A 21,604-nucleotide genomic window follows, 5' to 3' on the forward strand; every position below is an offset into this window, starting at 1 on the left:
CAGGCACTACTGACTCCAGGGCTGGTGCTCTATCCATTCTGCCACCTAGCCACCTCTGCATCACATTATCATAAGTCCATCAGAGAAGTTACTTCCATATTTTTCCACAGTTGCTGTTTCTGATTGCAACTCCCTCTATTGATTCCTCCCTACTACCATTTACTATATTTTCTCTCTTCTTTCACTCTGTCCCTCTTCAAAAGTGTGCTTTGAGGCAGCCAAGAAGTGTATCGGATAGAGCACTGGATCTGGGACCAGGAGGCCTCAAGCTCACATCCCAGCCCAATTACCTAGTAACCACCCAGCCACATGGTTCTAGACAGATCACCCAATACCACCACCTTATAAAAAGTAAAAAAATAAAAAGCGATATATCTAGCTACCCACTCCCATGATCTATCATCTATATCCCCCCCCCGTCCTCTTTCTCCCATCCCCCTTTTCCTCTAGATGTGTATACCCTATTAAGTATGCATGCCATTTGCTCTCTGGGCCATTTCCAATGAGAATGAAGGCTCCCTCATTCCCCCTCACATTCCCCCCCCCCCCCATACCATTGCAAAAGCTATTTGACTGTTTTACATGAAATATCTTTGCCCATTCTACCTCTCCTTTCCCTTTCTCCCAGTACAATTGCTTTTCACCCACTGGCTACATTTTATTTACTTTTAGTTTTACAATTTTACCCCCCCCATTCTTGCTTCACTCCCCGGACCCCCCACAGAAGGCATTCTCTTAGCCTTTACAATGGTTCCAGTTATACATTGATCTCAGTTGAATGTGATGAGAGAGAAATCATATCCTTAAGGAAGAAAAATAAAGTATGAGATAGTAAAATTACATAATAATGCTTTTTTTTTCTAATTTGATGGTAATAGTCTTTGGTCTTTGTACAAAGTCCATAATTCTTTCTCTGGATACAGATGGTATTCTCCATTGCAGATAGCTCAAAATCGTCAAAATTGAAAAATAATTTCAAATGTTATAACTATGATAAGTGACTATCATCACAACTCCTGATGGCAGTGCTACATGTGGAATGAAGAAACTTTTGAAGAGATTAGTATTTCCTCTTTCACTATCTTGGTGATTTTATTACAGTCATTGCCAAGGATCAGGGCCAACTCCTTGGCAGTATTTGCTTGACAGGCTCAGAATGCATCATCAATAGGCTGTTGTCTTCATTTCTAACAACCCCCCCCCCATCCATAGCTCTGTCCTTTTCATGGATGAAGTCTGCCAAAGATGCCAAATTGGGCAAGAGTAAACAATACTTAATAAGCCTGAACCAAATTTGCTAGTGTGTATGTTTAAAGTAAACTTGAGAACTTTCACAATATCCTGCAATGGGGCTGAGCAATTACCTCTGGAGCTTAGCAACACTTCTCTCTTTATGAACAAAACAGCCTCAGCAATTACAGGAAAAAAGAAAACCAACACAAATAAACCAAAAAAAAAAAAAAAAGCTTTTTATCTCTTTCACCTTACTGGGTGGATTTTTTAAAAATTTTCTTTTAAAGGCTTAAAAAAGCATTAGGTGCTTTTTTTATACATCTAAACATTTATGCCCTTGTTCAACTAACTCAATATATTTCTTACTAATACTTGTAGAATTAATGGAATCAACCCAAGAACTAGCAATATTGAGCTTTTTAATTGCCTTACATAATTAAATGCTAATACTTCAATCAGAAACAATAACACCAAATACCACGAAGAGAGGCTTTATATAGGCAATACATGAAGACAAATATTTTAACAGGTTTCAACCTTTTATTTTTTATAATCAATTGAGAACAAGAAACATTAAAGAAAAAAGCCTGAGTAAATAAACCCTTTACAAGTGCTTTCATTTTTGGTCTCTGGGGAAAAACAAAAACAAAACAAAAAACTCCAAACAAACGGACATGACAAATGAAAACTAATCCAGCAACTGAATGATGGAATTGTCACCTCTAATTTGTAGCACCACTCTGGAATGTTTTGCTGAGAACAAACAAGATCTATGAAGGCAAAGTGGATTTCCTTTTAATTTCTAGAAAATACAATAACACGTTTCATGTGGCTTTATGGCTTTCTTAGAGTCTCAGTGACACTATTTCATTTAACCTTCACAATGACTTAAAGGAGGGAGGTTAGGATTTACTATCCCTACTTTACAGATGAGGAAAAGAACCTAAAAGGTAAAATATATTGCTTGGGGCTGTGTAGCTTACAAGTGGTAGAATCTGACCTCTTTCCTCTCTATCCTGCCTAGTCATCCAATGGTCCTGTTGTGATCCTACTCTTCTCGAAATACATGTATAGGATTTGGCTTTGTTTAGAGAACTCTGAAGTGTATCTGATTCCAATCAGTGATGACAGTACATTGACCAACAAACATATCTATTCCATATACTACAAAGTCCTAGACTAAATTAGACTTTTCCCCTGTCATTACCAAAAGGTAGAGAGCTAAGACTACAAACTTTATATGAATAAAAGTATTGGTCCAAAAGAAGTAAATGGTTTGGTAAAACAGATGATCACCCTTTGGTTATATTAGGTTCTTTCTCTCTTATTTTTGAGCCTTTGAGTAAAGCCTTAGGAATGGCCTCCTTGAACCAAAGGGTTTTACCAAAACCATTTAATTCTTTTAGACCAATACTATATACCAATCATATACCATAATATTTTCAGCTATTCTCTAATTAATGGGCACTCACTTCTGTGAAAATATGAGCTGAAAATATTATGGTATATGATTATAATGGAAAATTATATGATGACTATGATGAATTTTGAGAAACTGAAAAGACTTGTAAACTGATGTTTACTGATCTTACTCTTCTATTCTCTCATTTTGTAGATGAGGAAACAAAGGTCCAGAGAGATTATGTGATTTTTCTATGGTCATCAGTTAGGAAATAGTTGAAGCAGAAGTAGAGTTCAGATCTTTATACACTATGTTAATTTACCAGCCTGTTGAACCAAAATAATTTACAAGATGATCAGTTGATATAAAAGAAAAGTTTGAAAGACTACAGAACCAGTTAATGTAGTGACCAATAATGTCTTCAAATGTCTTCAGATGATGAGGTAAGTCAGATATCTCTGGGCAGAAAGCTATTAAATTAGAGGTTTAGAAAGAGACCTAAATTGAAGATATGGCCAATGCACAAACTTGTTTTCCTTGACTTTATATACCAACTAGATGATACAATGAATAGAGGGCTGGACTAGAAGTCAGGAAGACTTATCTTCCCGAGTTTAGATCTGACCTTAAACACTTAATAGTTGTATGACCTTAGGCAAATGATTTAACCTTGTTTGCCTTGGTTCCTCATCTGTAAAGTGATTTGGAGAAGGAAATGGCGAACTATTCTGGTATCTTTACCAAGAAAACCCCAAACGGAGTCATGAAGAATTGTACATGACTGAAAATGAGTGACCAACCAAATTACTTTATGAAAGACTATTAAAGAGGCTTCCTGTTCTAAGGGAAGAAAGGAGTGAATCTGAAAGCGAAAGAGATTTAAAAATAAGGGAAAAGATATCAATAAATCATTTAAAACATTTGAAGAAGAAAACAATAAATTCAGAAGAGAGTAATTTTTGTCACTGCCATATGAAATTTAATATAGACTTAAAAAACCTCCACAAACTACATGTAGCAACTTTCATGGCTTTATATACAATCCTTTCTTTGTTCTTCTTTGTATACTGAAATTTACATTTAAAAAAATCTCTTTCTTTCTTTCTTTCTTTCTTTCTTTCTTTCTTTCTTTCTTTCTTTCTTTGCAAAGGGGTTAAGTGACTTGCCCAAGGCCACACAACCAGATAATCATTAAGTGTCTGAGGTTGGATTTGAACTCAGGTACAGCTGACTCCAGGGCTGGTGCTCTATCCACTGTGCCACTTAGTCATGTCATAAAAAATTTTATTTATTTAAGGCAATGGTTAAGTTACTTGCCCAAGGTCATGCAGCTAGACAATTAAATGTCTGAGGACAAATTCGAACCCAGGTCCTCCTGACTCCAGGGCTGTGTGCTCTATCCACTATGCCATCTAGCTGCCCCTCCCACTATGCCACCTAGCTGCCCCTGAAATGCACATATTTTTAATAATATTGTTAAGTATTTAAAATAAAGTCAAAAAACCAAATGAAGGATTTTGTAGGGCTGGAATATATGATGGATTATTCTAGAGATTATATAAATATCCCATATACCGGAATAGTACTAATGCCATTTACTATGATATGGACTAGCTTATGCATCTATGCAGCATATGGTTGACAAGCCAATGCTGAGCAGCCACACTTCTACTTATTTGAGAGTAGAGAATGCTAGCTATCATTCAAGTGCAACTGGAAATCAATTTTAAATTTGTTTTTCACTATGCCATCTAAGAAGGAATTGGCTCACTTTTCTAATGGAATCCTGCTCCCTTCTTCTCACAGTGAAAATGAGATTAAACTAATTACAGCATTTCTAATTACTAATTACATCATCACTAACTACTTCAACTCTACAGTTAACAAAATCTAAACTAACAGAAAAGCCAGTAACAAGTGTCGTATCAGTAAGAAACAATCAGTTTTTGTGATATAATACTAGCCAAGAAAATCACCATTTAGTGCACAACCCCACTCCCCATACTGACCCAGACCCCCCCAAAATCCCTATAAGACACCCTGTCTATAGGGTCTTTCACTTTTAGATACTTTGTCCTACCTTCTTCCATTTGCTTTTAAGTTGTTCTGCCCACTACAAAGTATTTCATACACTCTCCTCACATCCCTCCTGAACACACACAAAAAAAACTACATGCTGGTAGAAAATTATTAAGTGGCCTAAGAAATCAAGATTGAGAAGATGATATTTTCAGCTATTCAAAGAGAAAGGAAGGGTGGAGAAGGTAGTCAAAGAACACTACGTAGTGGAGGTGAACACAGAGCTAAATATAGAAGAAGCATTTTAACAAAGGAGGTGTCAGGGAATCTATTCTAGTAATAGATGCTGGCATACAAGAGATAGAGAGATAGGAGAAGACAGGATCAGAAATTAGCCAACATTTAAGATTCCTTTTTGGCATACAAAGAATCAAACATGGAGAATCTTGAATACCAAACCAAGTTGCATTTATTTTATTTAATAAATGATGGGGAGTCATTGAAGGTTTCTGAGTGGAATTCTGAGAGGAATGATCCTAATTAAGATAATATTACATAGGAAGAGGTTTGATGACTGAATAGGAGAAGGGTAAGATCAGCTAAGAGGCTATTCTAGTTTTAGAAAGAAGTGATGAGGGGCAGCTAGGTGGTACAGAGGATAGAGCACAGGCCCTGGAGTCAGGAGTACCTGAGTTCAAATCCAGCCTCAGACACTTAATAATTACCTAGCTGTGTGGCCTTGGGCAAGCCACTTAACCCCATTGTCTTGCAAAAACTAAAAAAAAAAATTAAAATAAAAAAAGAAGTGATGAGTACTTGAATTAAAGTAAGGATGGCATAAGTGAAAAGGAGGAGGCAGATAAGAGATATTTCAAGACTTCAAGCTTGAATAACTGAGAGAATAAAGGTGCCATTAACAGGAATGAGAAAGTTAGAAGGCACAATTTTTGGAGCAAAGAGGAGCTCAGTTTTGAATGAGTTATAATTGTGGTATTGAGTTATTTAGCAGGTAATTAGAAATGTAGTACTGAAACTCAGAAAAAAAGGTTATGGCTGGAATATGGATTACAGTTTTTTTTTGTATACAGATGATAGCGGAAGTGAAGGTCATTAGACTAACAATTAGAAGAGTATAGAAAGAAAAAGGAAAAGAGACTTAAGTAAAAATTCTTAGGAGATGTCCACATCTAAGAAAATGGGAGAAAGAGAAACTAGTGAGGATCAGTCAGAGAGGTCAGATGTGAGTCAGAAAAGAAGCCAAGTCAGGGGAGCCAAATTAAGAGTAATGTAAAAATGCAAATTGGGAAGTTGAAGACTAAAAAGAGGACATTAAATTTGGCAATTAAGAGGTCACTCGTGATTTTGGTGAATATGATGTCCCTGAAACAACACTGGATTAGGATTTGGATTACTGTGATTCATTCCTTTGGATTACAAGAACATGGCATATTTGATTGAACTTGAATTTGGAACTGGGTTCTAGGCATTAACACAAATTGCATGTCATGATCTTTGTGGTTGCCATTTTCTTCATCTCTAAATAAAAAGGGATAGACTAGATGATTTCTTAAGGTTCTTCCACATCTAAAAACCTATGATTTTTTTTAAGTATACAGAGGCATTTCTAACACCATTTTCCTTTGACATTTTCTTTCTTGTGAATTTCTAACTCCTAGGAATCCTATATTTCACGTAGATTATACTCTCATGCTTAATGAATGCATTCCATGATGAAGCCCAAACTTAGAATATAAATATTTAAGAGATAGACAGGTTCCTGGTATCTCATTGTACTTTTCCTGATCTCCATCCCCACAAAGAATATAAATTTGGGGATGAGAGTGAATAAAATCTTAAAGGACAATGACTTCTACTGGGAGAAATGGGTTGATTTTTCCAGCAATAAAAATAATAATCTTACTATTTTACACCACTTTTTGGTTGTAATACCCTAACTATACACACCATCTTATTAATTTTATCACAATAGTCTCATGAGTTAGGGTATGTGTTATTTTCCTCCTATAAATAAGAAAAATGAGTGGCCTAGCAAAGGTTAAATAGTGGAGCAAGTACTAGAATTCATATGTACTGAATTGAGATGTGGTGCTCTTCTTACTATTCAAAATACAATAAAGGAGTATGGGAGAAATAGGAAAAGAAAGGAAAATGGAAGAAATTAGAAATGTCTTATATGATACTTATTATATAGATTTTGGTCTATTTGAGTATTTTTGCATTCAGATGTGACAAGCTACAAACTGTACGTGAATCTGCTCTGCCTTCCAGATACATCAGTCTATCCATCAGCAAGTATAGATATGGTGGCTGGCTTTCCCATGGGGTCCTCAGAATGACCCCCTCAATTCTGTTTCACTATACCACTTAGAAGGATACTTAAGCCTCAAAGAAGAGGCATCTAAGGAAACTGGCATGTGGGATTTCATTTTTCCCTAAGGCTTCCATGTTGAGCTTCAGTAAATCATCAATAATTAAATAGTAACAGTTAAAACAAGACCACCCAGGTACAGAGGCTCAAGGGTTGAGCTAAAGACATAGTTCTTCTAGCCCCTTATCTATATAGCAACCCAGTCTGAGAAAACACCAGCTCACAGTAGGTATTTATTTCTTTTTGGTGACATCAGAAAAATAAATTTCCTTAATCCAAGAGCAGGGACACCTGTATCTGCCTTCTCACTGCAACATCCCAAGGGAGTTCCAGACCTGCTTTCAGTTTTCAGCCAGTTATAAGTTAGTGACAAATGAAGAGCATTTTATCTAGTAAGATGCAGCCCTGGGGCAGGGTGGGGGTTGGGGTTGGGAGGAGAGAATCATTTCCCCTAGTTTTCACCAAAACATGAATGATGAAAAATATCTGGGTATTATCTTCAAGAAACCCCATTTTAAAAGCATACTTTATAGCAAATTCCTCTCATCCTAACTCAATGGCTGTTCAGTTTTTCCATTAAAAAAAATAATTCCAACAAAAAAACAACATAGTTCATTCTAATGTTCCTGGGGGAAGAGAAGGAAAGGTGACTATGTGTGTGAAAGAATGGCACCCCCACTCCATGACCATCAGAGGACAGTTCCTCCCAGGAACACCTGTTTGCTCCAATTGAAGCTAGTCCAAATTGGGTCCTGAGGATCTTGGGCTCATTCTTCAGACGTACCATCATTTTACAATATTTATTCCCCATCTGTCTGATGACCGTGATGGCTTGGGAATGCTCCAGCCAGGGAAAGCTGTTCCATAGCCCTATTCCTTCACATAACTAACAGCAGCTAATGCTCTAGTAGAAGCGAGTTGGAAACCAGTTGCACTAGAATTGCAAATTGGTCTTTCTCAAATTCTGATCCACTCAGTCCAAGTTCTCCAGGAGGAAGATATGATTTTCATCAGTCTTTAGATTCAGAGTGTACTAAGATATACCTTTTGACCTTTGAAATGCCAAATCTGCTCATCAAGCCAGTTCTTTAATATGATTTCACTCAAACTCAAAGTAACAGTTGCATATTAAAAATGAAGACTGGTAGAACTATTTCCATAGCAAGAAAATCATTAAAATCCAGAAGGTAACATGCTATAAAGATGATCTTAAACACACACAGTTTAACATCCAATAGAGGAAAAGAAAAAGGTGCCCACATCAAGCTTCAATTATAATAGTGAAGTAATGTTTTATTTAAAAAAATTCTAGCCATGAGAAAACAGTATATTTGAAAAGCCTACAATAAAGGCTTATAAAATAAGGAACCTTTTATCTCCTCCACATCCATGAGCTTGAAAATATCTATGCAATTTGAAGCCACATAAAAACGCAGTGAATAAATAAAATGTTCTTTTTTCTCTATAGAGAAGCTAAAAAAATTATCCATACAAATAGCTTGGCCTTGAACAAACAGATTAAAAGACCTAAAAGGCTATAGCTTCAGATCATGCATACAGAATAGAAAACGAAGGCTTTGCTTTATTGGTTAGGCAAGTTCTCTGCTAACTAAAATTCTATCTGGAAGGAGTTTATGTAATGAGAAATAATTCCTTAGATAATAAGAAAAATTTCAATATTTTAAAGTATAATACCTATTAATTAAATATCTTGTGGCAATAAAAGAATGTGAATGTCAATCTTCATCTTTTGACATCATGTACATAATTGAGAATGCAACTGAATTTCAGTTAAGGATGCAAGGAAAACACATAGAGTATTTACAAAGATACAGACTTTTATGGGTATGTAATATAATCCAAGTCAAGAATTCTTAGCATTTTTATAAAAATGAGGGTTTTGCCGCCCCTATTTAACTTTCATCATGAAAACTACTTATGAGCTAAACCATTATTTTTGGTTTGAACAAAAAATCCAACTTCTTGCAAAAGTTTTCCATATAGATGTTTTTCCTTAGTGGGTAAAAGAAATCCAAAACATAATACTTTATTCAATATCAGAGTTTAATTCAATAAGTTAACTTTAGCCCATACTATTCATTTTTTAATTTACAATGAGTACTAAACTAATTGTCAGATTGTTTTCTCTCACAATATTTCCTGAGAACAGTCAGATCCAGGGAGATGCTCCTAATACCATATTACCTTTTTTAGAAATATGAGTTGGAAGCTGTTAAGACATGGAAAACGACTTTTTTCTTTTATTGGAACTAAATTATAAGTCAAGTGCAAGTTTCATCTCCTATACAAAAAAGCCCTAACTTATCATACACCAATCTCTGAGATTCTTTCTCATATTCCTCATTATTGAAATATTTTTGTATGCAAAGTATCTTTTTTATTTCCTTTTATTTTGGCAAAATACTGGTAATTAAGCAAATGTCTATTAATTGAGGAAAGGGTGAATAAGCTTTGGCATACAAATATGGTAAGAACACTATAAGAAATGAGAATAAAAGATGATTTTAAAAAGACTTAGAAGGGTGGCTAGGTGGTGCAGTGGATAGAGCACGGGCCCTGGAGTCAGGAGCACCTGAGTTCAAATCCTGCCTCAGACACTTATAATTACCTAGCTGTGTGGCCTTTGGCAGCCACTTAACCCCATTGCCTTGCAAAAAACCTAAAAAAAAAAAAAGAAATAGAAAACCTTAGATGAACTGATGCAGAGTAAACTAAGCAGAACCGAAGAATAATTTAAACCATAATATCCATATTATGAATAATTTTGATTACTTTGATAAATATTAATTAAGAATAAAATTAATAGAACCCAGAGAAAAATATAAGAGAAAGTAACATTGTAAAAAATAAAAACTTTGAATGCTACAACAACTACGATCATTATCATGATTATCCTTAATTCCAGAGTGAAAAAGAGAGGTGATAAGATTTAGGATGTGTACTGAGACAAAAAATCTGTGTGTGTGTGTGTGTGTGTGTGTGTGTGTGTATAAATGTATATTTGTTCATAATTGTAGCTATTGGGAGAATGTTTTACATGACTGTACATATTTGTTAGGAGAAATTTGATTTTTATTATATATAAGGGAAGATAAGGAGACTTTAGAACTGTGCCTATCTTCTCTCTACCATCTTGGCCAGAAGTCTTGAGAAATTTGCTTTTTAAAGGAAAAAAAACTTTTCCTTCTCAATGGGGAGGAAAGTGGGATGAAGAGAAAATGGATGTCTGTTAATTAAAAAAAAATTAGAGGTTAGGAGTGCTTACAGATGTGAAATATTGCATAATCTTTCTGATGAAGTCACTGTAATATAAGTTTAACTTGCCCAACACTCATTGCTTTCATCACACACTATTCACAGAAAATGGCACATCACTCTGTTATAATTATTTAGTTTTTAAATTTTGTCTTTCTTACTATAATGTAAGTTCCCCAAAATGAGGGTTTATACTTCTTTGTATCCTTCCCACTGTTAGTACAGCAAATAAATGTGTACTGATAAATGTCAGCTATGATGTTTGGGTAACTGGATTTTTTTTTTATTCTAATGGTGTTCACCTAAAGCACTGGCACAATGACAACTGAGCCTGTTAACCTTCAGATAATAGGAATAAACTGTAGTTTTTGAGGATAGCATATTGGTAATAGACCAAATGATTCCAGAGATGAACTGGGGTAAAATGATAATCTGTATTCTAGTGATCTGAAACTGTTAATATAATTTTCTAATACCTGCTTGTATATACAGTCAGGAAAAGTGGGCTAATGATAGAAATCCCAAACCCCAAAAATATATTTTAGAAATCATAGCCCTCATTTTTATTTTTGAAAGGTATTTTGTTATATTTGGTTGAGTCTAAATTTCTTTAAAAAAAAAAACCCAAGTTCTTGTTGATATCTTCTGCTGCTTACATCACCATAGTTATCTCAGGTATTCCTTCCCCCTTCCTAGACAGACATCCTGGATAACAAATAATATTTTTAGAGAGTTTAACTAATTGATTTATTGAAAAAAATCAGAAAATATGTGCATTACTTCATATATGTGGAGCTCCCATTTCCACAAAGGGGAAGGTTGGCAGGTGTTGTATTTTTTCATTTAATTCCTGCTGGATCTTTATAATTTTACTATATTCATTGCTAATATTTTGGAATGTCTTTGTTCTTTCCATTTACATTAGTGTAGCTACTCTATATATTTTCTTGGCATTGCTTACTTTACTCTGCATAAGTTCATACACATCTTTCCACCTTTCACTATATCCATCACAAACATTATTTCTTACAGCACAGTAATATTGTATTATATTAATATACCACAATTGTTCAGTCATTCCTCAATTATTAATGGACATATACTTTGTTTCCAATTTTTGATATCATAAAAAATGCTACTATAAATATTTTGGTATATATTTTTAATATACGAAGCTTCCTTGGAGCATAGGTCCAATAATGTTGTCTCTAGGACAAAAATGTATATACATTTTAGTCACTGTATTTGCTTAATTCCAAACTGCTTTCCAAAATAGTTGTACTATTTCACAGTTCCACCAACAATGTATCAATGTGTTTGATCCCTCAATCCCTTCGAAATTGACTATTACTTTTTTGCCACTTTTTGCCAATTTGCAGGGTGTGAGATAAAACTTCATTGTTGTTTTGATTTGCCTTTATCTTTTTTTTTAAGGTTTTTGCAAGAAAATGGGGTTAAGTGACTTGCTCACAGTTATACAGCTAGGCAATTAGTAAGTGTCTAAGGCTGAATTTGAACTTAGGTCTTCCTGATTCCAGGACCTGTGCTCTATATACTGTACCACCTAGCTGCCCCTGCATTTATCTTATTATTAATATTTTGGAATAATCTTTTATATGGCAATGAATACTTTGCAATTTTTTTTGAGAATTATGTAATCATATTCTTTGACTACTGGAGAATGACAAGAGTCTTCATTTCAGATGACATTCTATTTGAGTTTCCCACTGTGGATATTACTTTCTTATTAAATTTTTTTTTTACCAGATTTTGTTTCTGTGCTTTGACCATTAAAAAGGGGTCCTAGTTGTCAAAATTCCAAAACAATTATCATCATATTCAATATTTCCCAAAATAAGATTTTATCTCCTTTTTGTCAGTTTGTTGATAATACCTAATTCGTAATACAAACTGTATTATCATGAGCTATTTAGTAAGAGTTGAATTATAAATATGAACACTGCATATATCTGTTTAACCAAAAGTTTTTGTGCAAGAAAGAAATGAAGCCTTCCTTAATGCCAAAATAATAAACTTCCAATACATATCCCTAAGATATTTTGTTAATGTGGGCTATCTCTAGAAAACATTTCTGGAAAACCACAATTTCCAGTTCCTTACTTTGTTTATTCTCCCACAAAACCCCTAGTGGGGTATAAATAGAAATGTTCTTCATTGCTACTGAAAAATAAAATACCATCATGGAAAAAAAAAACCCATTTCCTGTCCTAAAGGTTTTTAATTCTACAGTCACTCTAAGGGTTGCACTTGAACATAAATTATAATGCTGAACTATTGCATAATGTGTAGGGCAGCATTTTAATTTGGCAGGGGAAAAAACCAGACTATATCCCAAAGATGCCTTCTGAGAAGCCTGCAGTAGACTTCTTATGTAGTAACATGATGAAACCCCCCTTTTGTCCTCACATGCCTGTGATGTCTATCTGTAACTCTTTCTTGGTGGTGAAGATAAGCCTTGCCTTGTGTCCGTCATTGCACTTTCAAAGGAAGATTCTCAGTTGTTTGACTTTTTGATCTGGGGAGCGACTAGCCCGACCACCTGCATCGTACATGAGCTGTTACTGAGCTTGCTTTGTACCATCTTACAACACAGCAAGTCTTTTAAAATAAAGCCTAGACTGATGGGTGAATACTCTAATTTACAGTGTGAGCGTTCAAACAGAAAATATGGTGATGGTGGTGGTAGGGAAAAGAGGGAGTGATTTGTGGATAGGGCAGGCATGACAACCCAATTTAGAAAGTACAGATATTGTTTACTGATTATATCATTAACTGAAACAGATGGCTGAAGGCCTCTCTCCACCAACAATGGGGCAGACAGTGGCCTAATAGTGCTGCAGCCTGGAACTGTAAAATGCTGTTTGGTGATGGTATATGTTAATAAATAGCCATTTACAAGGGGGGCCAAAGGCTCCATTGCTTGTTTACAAGCAAAGCCCAGGGCCTGTTGCTTCCAGTTAACAACTCAAGGCTGTATTCAAAGACTGTATTGATGGTAAAAGGAAAGTGTACCATTCATACAATTGCCTGTATTAAAGAATGACATTGGTTACAGAAAAGAAAAAAAAAGACAACCTAAAAGGAAGGAAATTGAGGAATTAGTTTCAACTGCATCTAACACTAAAGAATATAATCATGCTTTTCAACAGTGACCAAATAATAAGGAACAGAAATGAATCACCATTAAATTATGAATTTTGGAAGAACATGCTAAAAGTATTAATTTAATGTAAAAACTGAGGTTTTTAAGTGATCATTATACTGTAAAACCTTAAAAGCTTTAAAATTATTCTCTTTTAAATAATTATGAAATTTAAAAAGCAGGATGTTGAAGTGGAGTTAGGAAGACTTCAGTTCAACTTTGCCTCTACTATTTAATACCTAAGAAAACATGGCCAAGTCATTAGGTCCCTCTGAGACACAAGAATATCTCTATGATAATAATTATAATTTTGATATGATTAGGTGGATGGTATATATGAATGTTATGGAGTACTATTGTTCTAAAAGAAACCATAAATGGTTGGACTCTAGAGAAGCTTGGAATGAATTACAGAAACTGATGCTGAGGGAAAGGAGCAGAACCAAGAACATTCTACACATTAACAGCAACATTGTGAGATTATCAACCTTGATGGATGCAACTCCTCTCAGCAGTTCAGAGAGCTAGGACAACCCTGGGAGACCTCTTATGGACAATGCTATTCACATTCAGAAGAAAAAACAAAACAAAACAAAAACCCTTCAGAAACTGAATGAACCCTACATTCACTTTTTAAAAAATTTCTCTTATATTTTTCCTTCTTATCTCATGGTTTTCTTTATTTTCCATTAGACCTAATTCCTCATAAAGAAAATGACTAATCTGTAAACATGTTAAACACAAATTAAAATGTACAATGTTCACCAGACTGTTCACCACTGAGGGGAGGAGGAATAAGAAGAGAGGGTGGAAGGAAATTATGCAACTTATAAATATACATATACATGTGGATGAATGTTGAAAAACTTTCATAACATGTAACTGGAAAAATAAACTATCAATTGGGGAAACAAAAAGGATTTTTAGGATATAAGTTCTTTCTACCAATGCAGATCATCATTGCTGATCAGTGTAATTCCTAGTTTTAGAAAATAGCCTAAGGAGACAGGGAGTTTAATTGTTTTGTCCATAGTCACACACTAGTATGTGTCAGAGGTAGGGACTTTACCTAGGTCTTCCTTTGCCTTATTTTGCTGGGGCCTCCATACCTTTTCTCTCCTGTCTCTACATCAAGGGTAGCTAGGTGGCATAGTGGTTCAGAGTGCTGAACCCAGAGTGAGGGAAAAACTGAGTTCAAATTCAATCTCAGACATGTAGCTAGCTGTGTGTTCATGGACAGGCCACTTAACCCTATTTGGCTCAGTTTCCTCATCTGGAAAATATGCTGGAAAAGAAAATAGCAAATCACTCCTACATCTTTGCCAAGAAAACCTCAAAGGGGGTCATGAATCATAGGATATGATCAAAACAACTGAACAGCAACTCCACACTATGTTTCCTGCTATTGGACTGTCATTTTTATGTACCTTTCATTTTGTTTTGTTTTGTAGATTTTTTCGAGGCAAATGGGGTTAAGTGGTTTACCCAAGGCCACACAGCTAGGTAATTATTAAGTGTCTAAGACCGGATTTGAACCCAGGTACTCCTGACTCCAGGACTGGTGCTTTATCCACTGTGCCACCTAGCTGCCCCTTTGTGTACCTTTCAAGAAGACCTTGGACTCTACCCCAAGTGTCCCTAGCTCTGACAGATGAACTTTGGCTTTATCTTACTGGGATTAAGCTTGGACCCAATAATATTCTGTTCAATATGGGGGGGGGGGGGCTTTAACTTCAGTATGGGAGCAGTATGTCCTTTTTCCAACCCAGACCAGTTTTTCCATTCTAGGAAACCCTAAGGAGACTTTAGGAGCAGCACCATATCCCAGGGCTCAACACATTAATGTTAAATGTATTGTTGCAGGCAATTAGTTTAGGTCATTGTAAGTTTAAGAGATCAACCAGTCTCAGCCCCCCCCCCCCCCCAAGTAGCTGGTATTATGGCTATGAATGCCATATCCAGTAGCCATTTGGTTATAAAAGAATAAACACCTTATAAAAAAAGAAAGAGACTTGTATATATGGTCAGAGTCCATATTCAATTAGTAAATATGAAACTAGGATAAAGAATGTGAAAAATAAGGGGGGAATATAAAGAAAGAATTCTATGAGACAATCTATGCTTTTAAGCATGTGGACATAGTGAGGGAATTTTCAAGGACATTTCTCTTAGAAGACTTGGAAACTCTTTGCTGTTGAATTTTCAGACAGTATAAGAGCAATTAAAAATGTTACAAAACATCTAAGTGAAATGGTAATAAAGCAACAAGAGTGATTATTTTTTCCTTCATAGCACTGATATATTTTCTTAAACATAATTTACCTCCATCTTATTTTTAAAAACTTTTATGGCTTATAAGTTCTCTGGTTGGAATTTCTATTAATGAAGAATATTTATCCTCAGGAATAGCTATGAAAGTATATTTAAGGTATATATCCAGATGTTTTACCCATCACTTGAACATAGCCATAGACTGCTTTTCAAAAACAGGGAAAATGTGATTACAATGATAACTACCAATTAGTCCCCCAAATGTTCCGGGAAGTGGGTCCAAGAAAAACACACGTATTCTATAGCATTAGAGGAGTTTAGATTACACTAGTTACTTCAACTACACTTAATGCTTTCTGTAGTATGTGTGCAATGGATTATTTACAACAGCCTTAACTAACCAAGGTGCTGCATGCCATTAACTGTAAGGATAAGCAAAATCCACATATTAATGATATCTCTTTCTACTCTTTTTCAATTTGCAGAAATAGTTGGGCAGGTAAAGTTTATATGGGAAAAACAAGAAATGATTAAATGCTGAGATCATCTTATATAGAATGCTTTTTTTCTTATTATCCACATCATTTCCTTCCAAAGCCATCTGCCAGCATACACAGCATATCAGCTACATGACTGTGTACTATTTCCTTCCAAATTTATGATGATGGGTTTGGCAAATTGCTTTGTATCTAAATCATTATTACCCTGAATAAAAATGTAATCTTTAAAATCTAAAAATTGTTAAATATGAGAAAGGAAAATAGATAATCACAATTTCCTTTGGGTTTTGTGTTCTCATCAAAACTCTTGGGAAATTATTATTATTATTATTCTCATTGTTGCTAAGCACTAACATGAACTACCTGAGACCCCCTAGTCAAATGCTAATCAAGAGCTTTCTCCATAGAAAAATATTTATGTTAAGGAAGAGCAATGTTTAGGCCAATAAGCCATACAAATGTCACTTTAAGACAACCAATTACAGTAATCAATTCCCCTGAATGTCTGTGGAAATCCATTTTGGGGGGATGCAATATCCATAGAACATGAATGGCCATTTGTTCCATGACCATTTTCATTACTATTTGAATACTATATTTAAAATTCTGTCTACCCAGCCAGGAAATGAACAGTTTGTCCCGAGGCAGCTCTCCATCTTATGTCAAAGAGGAAGAAAAATTACTTTATAAAAAATAAGCTATATATTTATTTTCATATAAAGTTTTCCCATTATAATCTTCAACAGACCAATTTCCTCTTTTATTTTCCTTTGGGTTATCCAAAGACCCACAAATTTTGGGTTGAGATGCTTGTTATATTTTATATTCACTAATTATTCTTTTAACTTTAGTCTATTTCATAAATTTCTCATTTCATGAACTAAAACCAGGTCATCATCTTGTATTTGTGCTGCTTTCTACTCATGTATGCTATCTTTTTCTTTTGGCATTGTGCCCAGCACATAGTAAGTGCTTAATATAAAGGCTCATTTTGTCCCCCCTTTTAATTACTAGCAAAATCAATTTGTTTTGGAGAATGGACAATTGTTTTTTAAATGGATACCTTAAGAATTTTAGAATTGCAACAAAAGAATTTTTATATTTATTGAAAGCTAATGGTAACTAAGTTTAAAAAGAATAGAACCCATGATATGGGTTTGACTAATAGGTTAAGGAAGATTAAGTAAGCTTAATTTTATAATTTTTTTCTTCTCTTAGTTTAGATCAACTTGCAGACAAGTCATTTAGAAAGATACCCTGATGGACTGGACTATTTGTTTCAATTGTCTTCATAATAGATTTGGATAGCTACAATCTAATCATTTCTTTTGTTAAAGTAAATGGATTGTCTAAGTTACAAATTTGTTGATTTAATATGACAGTAGTCTAATTTTGAAAAAAAAAAGAAAAAACCTTTTTTCTTATTAATTAATATCTGAGTAATTTAATTCCATAGTCATAAAATGTATAGTAACACAGAGGAATTTCTTATTCAGGACTACATTATATATAAACAGCATAATAAAAATAACAATAAAAAGGAAATATAAAAACTTTATATCAGAAGAATAACCCTACAATTTACAAACTCTTTGAGATATATTATCTCATGTAATACTGACTACAATCTGTGGGATAGGATGGATAGGGATTACAATCCTTATTTTACACAGGAAGAGACTGAGACTCCAAGAGGTTCAGAAAAAATGCCAAAGTCATCTATACAACAACATGGACCTGTGATTAGAGAGGAAATGTGGCATCGTTCTGGTCTTGGAGTCAGAAAGACATTTTGCCTCTGATCTTAGTTTATTTATGCGGACAATTCACTTAAGCTCTCTGATGCTCTTCAGCAAATAAACGATGGTCAGAATCAATTAATTAACAAATATTATAAAGGGTCTGCTGTGTGTTTGACACTATACTAGGCACTAAGGATGCAAACAGAATGATTAAAATGATCTTGACTTCCAAAGGGGTGGCATTTGAACACAAATTTCCATAAGGAGACCAGAAAATAAATCTGGAAATAGTTTTACCTGTTTTGTGCCCACAAAAATTTATCTCATATAGGACAAAAATTTTAAAAAGTCCAAAAATACCATACTACCCTTGGTCTCCAAAGACCCAGTCCATCAGTCAACAGTATTGATTGAGAGGGCCCAGTGAACTCGACATAATACCAAGTGCTACACCTCACCACTGATAGTACAATGCATAGGATGAAAAGCTGTACACAGGTGGAAACCAGAACTTCCCCCTGTTAAAATTCAGCATGGTTATTCAGAGAGGGACTTTTTTTAATGCTCATTCCCCACACATATCCCAAAAAGGATGACTCAGTGATTGACTGCATTTGTGAACCCCAAGCAGATTTCACCAATGATTTTCTTCTTTTGGTTTTTGAAATAAGAGAAACTTAAGTCTGTTTTCCCAGGAGCAAGTTCAGGCAAAGGTTATAACATTTGTTTGTCGTTCGCCCTCTCCAAATTACTTGCAAATGTATTCAAACACAATATAGGGAGATACTTCATTTCCTTGCAAATAATAGTTTGTGGTGTCCTGCAAAAAAGGGTGAAGTGCATCAAGCATAAACGGGGAAAAAACACATTGGTTTAAAAGCCCATAAATCCTTATTTGAATCTGCCAACCTGAAAGCCTGGAAAAACTGTTTTTCCTAAATGCTATGTCTGATTAAGCCATACCATTAAATGACAGCTGAACTTTAACATTAATATGATATTATTTAAATAACTGCATGATTTTTTTACACTAAAAAATGATGAATGATTTCTGGACAGCTCAATTGACATAAAGCAGGAGGCCCCTTTAATGAGATTTGACAAAATGTAGACATATGCAGAATATTCGTTACAGCTCATATCGCAGGGGCCTTGCTGGGGAGGCTATGGAGGGTTGGTATTTTTATTATTATTGTCTATGGGCACTGAAGCATCTCTTTCAATTGCCACTTCCTTTCTCTGTGGATTTTGAATTTAGTTTGTGTTATTTACATATTATTCTTAATCAGAGAATTTGGTAGGGTACAGTTAGTTGAGATTGTGAAAAAGCTGTGAAATAGAGATGTAGTGTGGAATCAGGTCAACATTTGCTAGCAGAGTATACAACGAACAGAGGAAATGATTTTGATTAGGCACATAGGGGGAGAACATGAGCCTTGAAGCCAAAAGTATTCAGTTTGATTTGCTGTTATAGTCATGCTAGTGATAAATGAATAACTTAGGTAAAACAGCTTTGGCAAATTATATCAAATGAATATGTGATCACTGGGGACTAAGAACATTTAAAAAGAGTTGCTTTCAAATGACCAGTTCTTAAATGATATTTTTTAAATCCCTTATTACTTTTATCTATTCAAGTATGCATATCCTATATCAAGTATGAATATGTATATCCCATACTCCACCCCAAGCAGAGAGAAAATAAAAATTAAGTTAATACGGTTATGGTGAAGATGTCTTTCTTGGTGAATTTTGAAAGAGCAGGGATTCCATGACAAATATTTTCAAGTAAATAATTGATTAAATTTATGACTGATAAAGTATTCTAGTTAAAATTATATATCTTTCTTAGATTCAGAACATTGTCTTACACTTGTTTTCCCATATAGTTTTTCCATCAAATATAGGTAAAGATATAAAAAGGTCTGAAATGCATTCACTAGTATTAATAAACTCAAATCATAAGAACTCAGATTTTAAAAATCATACTATATATAATGTGAATATACACAAACATAAATACACACAGACATTTAGGAGTGAATATTTTCATAGATCCTATCTCTAAATTACAGAAAAAAAGTTAATTTAGCACTTGGTTATGTCCCTGATAATGGCAAAACCATAGTCTCTCCACATAAAAAGAAAACTGTTAAAATAGGAAATGAAATGAAGTTGTTTCTGTCATGGGACTTACCTCAGGTTATGAATAAATGGTTTACATCTAACCCTAATATTTTTTTCCATAAGTGGAGGTATCCTTGGTACCTCTGTGAAAATTTCAAAAGGGTCTTGGCATAGGACAGTAAGACTACAAATGTGTACACCTGTAAAATGCCATGTTGCAATTAGATGAAAAACATGGAATAAAAAAGAGGCTGATCCCTACCTTGCTCTTACCTTCGCAACATTCCTGTCAGGATCCGAGAGCTTTTCCCCAAGTTTGCATCTGTTTCTCGAAGCTAAGTGAATAAGCATGTATTAAAAACAAAGTACCATACACTTGCATTGTTATAAAGTTAGTCATCAATAATTTTATTTTATATTGAGAAAACTTCATACACAATATCTAAAGATACTAAGAAACTACCAAATAAAAACCTCCCAACCAAACACTCACAATGACACCTAAATGAGCTCTTAAAAATCTTTGGTTCAGAGAACTGCATTTGATAGATAATCCCAAAGGCATTAAAACAGGGAATACATGGAACACATTAAAAGATGGAATACATGAACTTGAACTAAAGAAAAAGCAAATGTCTTACAGGCAGACAAATATAGTCTAGTATACATCTGGTAGTCATTTTTTCAATTTATGAATGTGTGAGCTCCCAAAACATAGTGGAAATAAAATGAAAAGAGGGAAAATGAGATTTAACCTTTTAGCAATTCTTTATTTTAGTTTTAGTTTTTAAAAACCCTGAATGGAGGGGCATAAAGCACTCCTAGAACCTCCCTCAGTAGTCTGTTTCTTCAAACTAAATAAAGTATCACATTAACATATTCACTTGGGTTGTTCCAAGGTGAAGAGCTAAACGAAGAAATGCTTAATTTTTCCTTATTTCCTCAATCAAACACTCCAGTGTTTCTTAGACTGTTTCTTAGAATCATGTGACTATTTATTGGGATGACATTATTTTTGTAATTGCTGTAAACTGGGGAAATGCGTTATTGAATTTGCAAAAAGGTTACAATATACCCAACTTACCCTTTCCCGAGCACGTTGTATCTTCTCCCTGTCATGACTGAGGTTTTCCAACATCTCCTGGCCAATTTGCTCTGCATTATAAACAGAAGTTTAAATAATGAAAGAAAATCCCTATGCATATGAAAAGCCTTCAAAATGTCAAATTAAAATGGCTGTAGAACTAACTTCAGAAAGCACTAGGTTAACAGTGGAACATTTTGATTCACATAATTGAAAAATAAAATATATTTTCCAAGCTAATATTTAGACATGATTTACTGTATCATTAGACAAACATTGATGAAATCATAGTTCTGGATACCTAACCTTTTCCTTGACTTCAAAGATATTAAGTTTATCCTTATTTTTTAAAATTTCAAGCAGAATGTGGGTTCCTGAGGACAAGAACTATTACAGTT

General features: G+C 34.5%; 1 protein-coding gene across 8 annotated transcripts in view; it reads right to left on the reverse strand.

Annotated features, from left to right (window-relative positions):
- VTI1A (vesicle transport through interaction with t-SNAREs 1A) overlaps positions 1 to 21,604 on the reverse strand; it is a 406,811-nt gene that overhangs the window by 151,162 nt on the left and 234,045 nt on the right. For 4 of the 8 annotated variants that reach the window (XM_074233704.1, XM_074233705.1, XM_074233706.1 and 1 more), the window contains 2 exons: positions 21,207 to 21,277; positions 20,396 to 20,457 (listed from right to left, as the gene is read on the reverse strand). In XM_074233704.1, the coding sequence (XP_074089805.1) occupies positions 20,396 to 20,457; positions 21,207 to 21,277 (133 nt within the window). Of the gene's footprint in view, positions 1 to 614; positions 18,816 to 20,384; positions 20,458 to 21,206; positions 21,278 to 21,604 lie in introns of those variants that run through there. The other 4 variants (XM_074233707.1, XM_074233709.1, XM_074233708.1 and 1 more) reach the window with 2 other exon arrangements.

This window comes from Macrotis lagotis, chromosome 4, assembly GCF_037893015.1.
Source record: "Macrotis lagotis isolate mMagLag1 chromosome 4, bilby.v1.9.chrom.fasta, whole genome shotgun sequence".
Classification (NCBI taxonomy): Eukaryota; Metazoa; Chordata; class Mammalia; order Peramelemorphia; family Peramelidae; genus Macrotis; species Macrotis lagotis.